Source organism: Corvus brachyrhynchos, unplaced genomic scaffold, assembly GCF_000691975.1.
Source record: "Corvus brachyrhynchos isolate BGI_N302 unplaced genomic scaffold, ASM69197v1 scaffold280, whole genome shotgun sequence".
Lineage (NCBI taxonomy): Eukaryota > Metazoa > Chordata > Aves > Passeriformes > Corvidae > Corvus > Corvus brachyrhynchos.
This window is the reverse complement of record NW_008236198.1, coordinates 1,118,785-1,127,840: the sequence shown is the minus strand read 5'-3', so window position 1 is coordinate 1,127,840 and position 9,056 is coordinate 1,118,785. Positions and strand designations below refer to the sequence as shown.

General features: G+C 48.0%; 1 protein-coding gene across 1 annotated transcript in view; it reads left to right on the top strand.

The window, feature by feature from the left end:
• LRRC7 (leucine rich repeat containing 7) overlaps positions 1 to 9,056 on the top strand; it is a 107,581-nt gene that overhangs the window by 74,218 nt on the left and 24,307 nt on the right. The window contains exons 13-16 of the mRNA XM_017740637.1: positions 3,429 to 3,498; positions 4,838 to 4,937; positions 5,536 to 5,660; positions 8,133 to 8,333. Coding sequence (XP_017596126.1) covers positions 3,429 to 3,498; positions 4,838 to 4,937; positions 5,536 to 5,660; positions 8,133 to 8,333 — 496 coding nt within the window. The remainder of the gene's footprint in view (positions 1 to 3,428; positions 3,499 to 4,837; positions 4,938 to 5,535; positions 5,661 to 8,132; positions 8,334 to 9,056) is intronic.

Below are 9,056 nucleotides of genomic sequence, written 5' to 3'. Positions count from 1 at the left end.
CCCCTCCCAGCCCTGGGGAGAAGGAATTTTGCTCAGGGGAATCAGTGTTTGAGCCCCTCTCTGGTGCATTTTGGAACTGGGGCCAATGGGAATCCCAGATTCCATTTTGCTCAGGGCAGTCCGCGTTTGAGCCCCTCTCTGGTGCGTTTTGGATCTCTGGGCTCAACCACTCCAGACCTTCACTCTGTTCCGTGTCTTCTCCTCATCCCTGGACGTTGGGACTTGCTGATCTTACCTGGCCAGAAGCCCTTTGAATTTCAGGACTTCCTTCAAACATCCATGTTGGAATTCCACTCAACCCAGGGCAACTCCAGCTTTCCTTCTCTGTGCCATGCCCCTAAAACTGTATCCAACCTTCTCATCTCCACACCTGGGAGTCCTCTCTCCCTTTATCTTCCCAGCTCCAAACCTTTCCAGAGGGAATGCAGGATTCTCTTGGCTCTGCCCAGCAGAGCCAGCAGGGGTTGGATCCTGGATCCTGGATCGTGGATGAGGTGGGGTCTCCCTGGGGCTGGAGCGGCCCAGCTCCGGTCAGTCCGGGAGCTCTGGCTCCCATGGGATCCATCCTGCCCCCGCTAGCTCTGGAGTGCCACAAGGTGGCTGTGCTGAGGTGTTTGTGCAGGTGCAGCTCTGTGGAAGCTCTGGGAGCTCCAGCTCATCCCGAATTTCTCCCAGGGGTGGCCTCAGGCGCTCATGGGAGTCTGGAAATCCCAAATTCCTTACCAGTAACCGGTGTCCCTGTCCATGGGTAGCCACAAACACCTTGTCTCCCATCTGCTTCTCCTCTTTCCTCAGAGTCCTTCCAGGTCTGAGCCCTGTGATTGAGAGGTAGAATTGTTAGAAAGTTCATTTGGGCTACACCTCCCTCAGAGCCTCGGTTACTGGTAAGTGACCTTTCTTTTAGTTCCAGATTGTTCTTAAAGGACTGAGTGAATTCCCCCTTTGTGTTCTTAAAGGGCTGAGAGAGAACCCACCCTTCTTGTTCCTAAAAGGGCTGAGAGAGAATCCCTCTTTCTGTTCCTAAAAGGGCTGAGAGAGAATCCCCCTTCTTGTTCCTAAAAGGGCTGAGAGAATCCCTCTTTCTGTTCCTAAAAAGGCTGAGAGTGAAACCCCTTTCCTGTTCCTAAAAGGGCTGAGAGAGAATCCCCCTTTCTGTTCCTAAACGGGCTGAGAGAATCCCTCTTTCTGTTCCTAAAGGGGCTGAGAGAAACCCCTTTCCTGTTCCTAAAAGGGCTGAGAGAGAATCCCCTTCCTGTCTGTGCATCCAGGGTCACAACTTGTCACTCCCACAGAATCCCAAAAAGCTCCTCAGACCTCCCCACCCATCCCCACACATTCTGCTCCCTGTGTCCCTCCCTTCTCCTGCTCAGGAATTAGGATTTCACTGCACCCCACGGCCCCTTCCCAAGCAGGGAACTGCTCCTGGATCCCCACCGTGGTTTGGAGCATGGTGTGGGGCTGCTTCCCACGGATCCTGATCTTCCAAACCCTCACACCCCCCTTTGTGTGGATTTCCCCTTGGAGAACTGGCACAAAGGACAACTCTCGGGGCTTTGTCTGGTGACCCCACTTGGGGTCGTTCACTTCCAGCACTGGATTTGTCCTGCTTGGGTCTTTGTTTGAAAATTCTCTCTGAATGTCACCAAAGTGTGGATTGATGGATCCAGGGATATTCCCCAGGTGTTTGTGCTCCAGTTAATCATCAGGGGAAACTCTTCCCACACCCTGAGCCTGAATCTTAGGGCACAACAACCCCAGAATTTGATACCTGTGAAAATCCCAGTGGGTTATTTTACAGAAATGTGAGAAAAACTATTATTATCAAGAAAAAAAAGTTTCAATTCTGTGTGTCAGGAGGCTCCCAGTAAAAGCAAAGACCACAAAGACCCCTCAAATTCCCACATTTGGTATTTTTCAGATATCATAAACAGTATCAGTGCCATTTTCCTGGCTTTTCTGTAGTTCCATGGGTAATATTCTTCTTTTTACACAGTAATATCTTACTCTGGAAGTGTTTAGCCCTTAAGAACATCACAAATGATGTGAAAGACAGGATCTGGGATTAAAGATGGCAGGAATTTTTCTAAACCCCTCATTCCAGCCACTGGCAGTAACTTCTCCATGGCTGTGAAGTCCTTGGAATGTCATCCCAAAACTGGGCTGCTTTGGGTTGAGTTTGGGTTTATTCACCTGAGGAGCTTCAGGGGAAATGTCTCCTTTTTTTTTTTTTTTTTTTTTTTTTTTGTTTCTCTCAAGGAAACATTTTCCATGTGAAAATCCAACACTGGAAAAACAACCCGGGCAGTTTTGCTTCTCCACACTCTTCCTGTGGATTGTGGCTTTCCTGGAAAATCAGTCAGGGTTTACAGCAAAGGAAACATTTTGATGATTAAGCTTTAAAGTTTGGCACTTACCCGTGGTGGGGGTGCAGGCTCTGGGGATGTGCTGCTCCCTGCCCCATTCCCAGTCCCAGCCCTGTTTCCAGTTCCCTGGAACAGCCCCACATCCCCTTCCAGCAGAGCAAGGCCCTCAGGGCGAGCTGTTGATGCAGGAGAATCCCAGCCCTGGGAAGAACAAGGCGTTTTGGGACAACACAGGTTGCCTTGGGGTAGTGGGAGGTGTCCCTGCCCATGGAACACTAGAATGGGATGGGATTTAAGGTCTCTCCCAACCCAAACCGTCCTGGGTTCCACGACTCTGTAAAAACACCCTGCTCAGAAGGAGTTACAGGAAAAACATCAATGAAGATCCCACAAATATCTCACCATCCATCCCCATTCCCACTCTCAGATCCCTTTTAGGAAATGGTGTTTAAATGTCTCATTAAAATGCTAATTTTTTCCCTGCTCCATTTAATTTTTCCATTTAGGTTCACCATGAATATTTATATTATTTTAATCTTTGGTCTGACATTCCGACAAAAATGAATTTTCCATCATCTCGGAGTGTTTCTGTTCCAAACTTCCAGTGTCCCACAAAGGGAGCTCTGTGAGCAACACTGAGGTTCCTCTAAACCTCCCCAGGACCAAGATTTTTTCTTTTCTCTGTCTCATAAGTTCAATTTTATTCCATTATAGCCAAAGGAAAATATCAGTCTCTCCTTGGTAGCAAAGGGTATGATGTCAGCAGTTCTACTTTCCAAGGAGAACTCTTAATGTGGAATATTAATCAAATGTTGTAGTACAATAATAACAATGATAACAATGATAACAATGATAACAATGATAACAATGATAACAATGATAATAATAATAATAGTAATAAGTGGAATGTTGATAAAATATTGCACTTTAGTAAAACTGATTTTAAAAAAGCAGTGAAATGTTAGCCACTCCAGTGTGGTCAAGATGAACATGCTGCACACCAATCTTCAAAAAAATGGTTTTGGAAATGAGGGATTCACCTTGTCCCAATATTCTCCCTTACAGACTGAAGAATTTGCCCTTCACTTTTACCAAACTCAAGGAACTGGCAGCCTTGTGGCTTTCTGACAACCAGGTAATGCCTTTCCATATTCCCATTTTCCTTAGGAAGGGGCTGTAGCCCCTGTCCATGAACCCTGACACTCAATACAAGATTCAGAGGAGTTTTGGAAGGGTTTGCTCCCAGCCCAGCTGTGGATTTCCATATCCAGCCATAAATCCTGCTGGGTATCATTTTTCAACAGGGAAAAATCACCTTTGCAGGATTTATTTTACCAGGATCAGCTTCTGCCTCCTTCCCAAAGTAGTAAATAAAGGGCAAAAGTAGCACAGGAGTATTTTGGAAGTAGAAACTCAAGATGTTTGTTCCCAAACTTGTTATTACCCTGTTCCAACCCTTTGCTCCATCTGCTGCCTTATCCTTGCCTTCCTCTTCCCTTTTCCCATCCATTCTCCCATCCCTGCATATTTTGGACTCCACGGCAGTCAGGGAGGGTTCAAACAAGTCAAAGATGCACAAGGACTCTGGGAGAAAACTCATTTCTGAGCCTTTGCAACCTGAGGGGACCTGGCTTTGTTCCAGGCTTTGGTTTACAGCAGATATTCTTTGGAATTCTATTTTAAACCAAATTATGCAACAGGAACCCTGAGAAATGCAACAGTTCCAGCAGCAGCTGAGCCCTAAAATAAGTCTGAAATGTACATTTAGTTTTAGAGAGGAGCCAAAAATGTGAAAGCTGAAAGGGGGGGGTAATAGAAAATTAGGATTAAATTTTAATGTGTTAAATGAGGATTCTTGGGGTTTTTTTCCCCTATGATTTCCATTAAAAAATTCACATTGCCTGGCTGTGCAGCCCAGGCACAGAACACCCCCAGCCCTTTAAATAGACAACATTTTCCAGCATTTTGACTTTCCTGTGGCAGAGCAGGGACTGATTTCCATTCTGTGCACTGTGACAGTGACTCCTGGAGCAAGCTTAGAGCAAAGCAGTGATAAAACATCCCCAGCTGAAGTCAAACACAGCAGGAGCTCGCAGGGAATGCTCCGTGGAAGTTCCACAGTGTCTTGCTCCCGGGTGAACTGACAACCCCCAGGAATTTACTCCCCATCAATAATTAACTCTTTGCTAAGCCTGGCTTAAAATACACCCCAAGAGGTGTTGAACTGTGTGGTGACAGGTTTGTTCCCTGATCCTTCTCCCTTGGAGCAGCGAGGTGGGATTCCTGATGTTCCCTGTGCTGGGAATGACAGGCACTGCAGGAGTGAGGAGCGGCAGAGGAGGCCCCACGCCTTGCAGCCTGTGTGCAGTTGGTTTTCCTGCAGAGCTGCAGCCAGCCTCGCATTCCCTGGGCACGGGAAGCCGGATCCTGCCCAGTCCCCCGAGTTTACGGATGTGTTTTCCCATTCCCTGCAGTCCAAGGCTCTGATCCCGCTGCAGACGGAGGCGCATCCCGAGACCAAGCAGCGAGTGCTCACCAACTACATGTTCCCCCAGCAGCCCCGCAGCGATGAGGGTAAAATTCCAGCAGCTCTGTGTTTGGAGAGGGGGAGGAATTCCAGAGGGAGGGAGAGGAAGGTTCGGCCATGGCGCCATGGATGGGCCAGGCCCACAGGACATCCCTGGTTTGGCCCCCACGGAGGAATCCTATCATTCCCGGGCTGTCAGATTGGTGTTTCCTGATTGACCTTCTCAGATTGGCATTTTCTGGCTTACAGTTTTGGACTGCCATTTTCTGAACCCCTTTTCTCTCCAGAGAGGCTCTGCAGGAGCAGTCTGAACCTGGCTCTGGGTGTGCACACACCGGGAATTGTTGGGAGCTGGGAATGTCCAGCCCTGTGCTCTGGGGGCTCAGGGCTCCCAAACCTTGCTGGATTGAGGCTTTGCTCCTCCCACAGCTCCATTAAATCCCAATTTTCACACTCCCCCTCTGCTCCAGGGCTGCCCCAAACCCTGGTGGTGCTTCCCACCACTCTGATCCCAGATTTCTTCATAACTCTGGAATGGTTTCTCAGTTCCCATTGTCCCCCTCGCATTTTCAAACCACCACCCAAGTGACCAGCCAGGAGAAGTCTGTTGGGATCATTCCCATCTCCCTTTCCAATTCCCTGCAGATTTCCAGTCAGACAGTGACAGTTTCAACCCCACTCTGTGGGAGGAGCAGAGGCAGCAGCGAATGACTGTGGCCTTTGAATTCGAAGACAAGAAGGAAGAGGAGGAAAATCCAGGGAAAGTTAAGGTAAGTTCTGCTGGATTTATTCTGGGATTCACATATTATGGACAGGGTTCAATATGCAGGTCTTGAATTGAACTGGGTTTGTCTTTTAATGTCACATTCCCGCTGTGTCCCACGGGGAATTAACTCCCTGTTGGGAGACAGAATTACTGTCCAACCACGCCTTTTTTAGGAGTACTTGAATCCCATAGGGGATCCCATAAAGTAGAAGTCAACGAGGGCTTTGCAGCCTCATGGAATGTGCAGTGGAAAGGGCATCACTTGTAAAAAATGAAGTGCAAACACGAATTTCCTCCCCCAGTTTTGTGCAGTTAATGTCATTCCAGAGTTCTCCATCAATCCCTCAGTCAGCTGCATTGTCAGAAGGGTGTTTGCAAACCTGTCAGCCTTTACCTGGCATGAAAATGTCTATTCCTTGAATAATGTAAAGGAATTATCCCACACTTCAACCCTGCAAATTTCTAACTGTGGTAGAACAGCCAAGGTAAAATGTAGGGTCAGAGATAAGGTCATCTGAGGAGATTTAAATCAGATTTTACTTCTAAAACTAACAGTTCTCTTGTCAATAGCAATTTAACATTCCACTGAAAACTTGGTGGAAATTCTTGGTTTTTCTTTCCAATATTTTTCCCAGTTGGGAATTTTTCTCCAGCTCCTGTACCCAGAGCTAATGGGCTCTGCTGCTATGGTGAAACAGAAAATGAAGCCAAAAGCAGCCTTCACCTCACAATAAATAGATTAAGGTGGAATTTTACCCTGGATGAATTGCAGGCTTATGGGCCATGCATGGAAAACAGCACCTGGGAAAGTTTTCTGTTGTTCCACCACTTGCTGCCAGAATTTTACCTGGGGGTGACATGGCTGAAGGCCTCAGCATGAACATTTTTAGCAGTTTTGCCAGACCTTTAAGGGCTAAATTGAAATAAATTGAAATTCTCAGCGGGCAGTAACCACCAACACTGCAGCATTTTATACCAGCAGAAGCAGTCTGCACCTTTTACCTCCCATCAAACGGAACTCTCAGCCAGACAGATGTTAAAACAGATTTGGTCACTGGGATTGTTCAATAACTCTTTTCCATCAAGGATTTTGAAGTTTGAAAATTCTCTCTTCGGGGTCAGGCTGCTTTTGCTGCAGCACTGGCATGGGATTGACAGGGAATACAGATCTCCTCTGGGATGGTAAGTGTGGATCAGTGAGGGGAAGATCTGCATCCCAGTGCAGCTGCCAGGAGTTTGGCTGTTCAATATTTACACTCCCAGGGAGGCAGAACTCCTGCCGAAATCCCTGCCTGGGATTGTCTGTCTCATCCCAGCCCTCCAGTTCCTTCTCTCTGGCTGGAGTTCCCGAGGATTTGCTCTGTGCCTTGGCTCTCAGCCCTGCCTGCCTCAGCCCTTGCCCTTAAACCATGGCCTGAGCTCTGGGAGACACCAAGTGCCTCATTAGGCCACCCCTAAACACGGTTTCATTCAACCATAATTGAAGCAGAGCCTGGGTGCTGCTTTCCAGACTTAATTTATCTTTTTCTGGTGGAATTCTTTATGAGAAGTGACATCCCACTCAGAGATTTGAACATTCTCCGTTCTGCTCCGTGATGTTTATTCTCTCCTGGTTCACATCTGGATGCCAGCACTTGATGCAGTTTTATTTACCAAATCAATCATGCTTTTGCCTCTGAAATACTCCTATGGACAGACCATTTTCAGCTGAATCCAAAATTGCTTTTTTGCTCCTCGCTGGGAATTCAAATCGAGCAGCTCTGGCAGGGAGCTGTGTTAAAATCAGCTCCTTTGTCGGCTCACCTGCACCGTGAGGTAAAGCTGCTGTGTGGTAAATGATTCCAGATCCCTTCGTTTCCCAGCCTCGTTATCCTGACACCCTCTGGGAAACTTGGGAACTTCAGCTGTGGGCTTTTCGAGGAAATCTGTGGGTCTGTCAGTCAGTTAAAGCTCAGTCAGGCCTTGGGGACTCTCTGGAGTGCTTCGGGTCTGGTTTCCTGTGCCAGAGAAGAGTCAGAGACACCCGGCTGTGTGTGAACATTATCCATCTCCAGGAGCAAATGGCTCCCAGAGGATGGGATCCTGCTCTCAGCTGCCATCCATAATTCAGATTAATTGAGTACACGGAGCGTGGCTAAATTAATTCTGCATTGCCAGCAGGATTGTTCAGGGAAGTGTGATGGGATGTGCCAGCAAAGTGCAGAGTTAACAGCACCCTCCCAGGGTGAGAGATGGGCTTGTAGGGAACCACTCCCATCCCTTATTTTATGTCACTGGGATTCCACTCTAGGCTGACAAAGAGTCAGCGAGCAAATTTCAGTCCTGAACTCCTCAAACTCCCCAAACAGATCAACCAAACCGTGAGGAAGGCGCCCTCAGCCCCAGTACCGTGGCCAGGCTTTACTTTGCACTCTGTTTTCAGTCTGTATTTCTGCTTTAAGTCCTGATTTTAATTCATCCTTTTATGACTGTTCAGGTGGAGATAAATCTCAAGCGTTACCCCACTCCATACCCCGAGGATTTAAAGAATATGGTCAAATCTGTGCAAAACCTGGTGAGCAAACCCAGCCTGGGAGTGCGGCCCGAGAACTCGGCCCCAGCTGCCAACACTGACCCCACGGGCAAGGACAAGTACGAACACAAGTGGCCCCTGACCCCCAAGGAGATCTCAGTGGAGGTACTGTAAAGGATCCTTGTTCCTCTCCAGAATTCCAGACTCTTTTGTAAGGGTTTTGTACCACCAAATGATGTTCTGATCTGCTGGGAACCTCAGACCTGAGATTCTTGTTTCCCCTGTAAAGTTTTAGAGTGAGTTGCTGAGTTTCATCCAGTTTTAGAGTGAGTTGCTGAGTTTCATCCAGGTCGAGATTGAGTTGCTGATTTCCCCAATGCTGCTGAAGTTTTGGGTTGAAATCTGCCTTGATGGGAATTCTGCTGTGGATTTATCCCAGCACCCTGTTGAATTTCATGGAGTGAGACTGGCATGTGGCAGGAGGATGGGCCCAGGCACCATTTCCATCCCATCCCACCCCGTTTCATCTGTTAAAGACCACTCAGTTCTGTCTGGCCTTGCTGTGCTCTGCTCCTGGGATTCCTGTTAGGAGCAGGAATCCAATTAACCCTGCCCAGAGTTAATGAAGGCAGCTGGAGAGCTCCTTCCCCTGCAGGGAGCAGCCCTGGATGGTGACTCCCAGGGAGCTGCAGGATCCAGCTCTTCCTGGAGTGTTTGCCAAGCACAGGGACGAATTCCACCCCGGGATTAATCACCAAAAGGTAAATTCCTAAATCCTTCAGTCCTGCTGGAGCTTGGTCTCATCTGCCCCATCAAACCTGTGAGCAGGCACCATTCAGAAAGAAGGGAAACCCCTTCCCATGGGAGTTTAAAAGCCTGGAGAGGTCT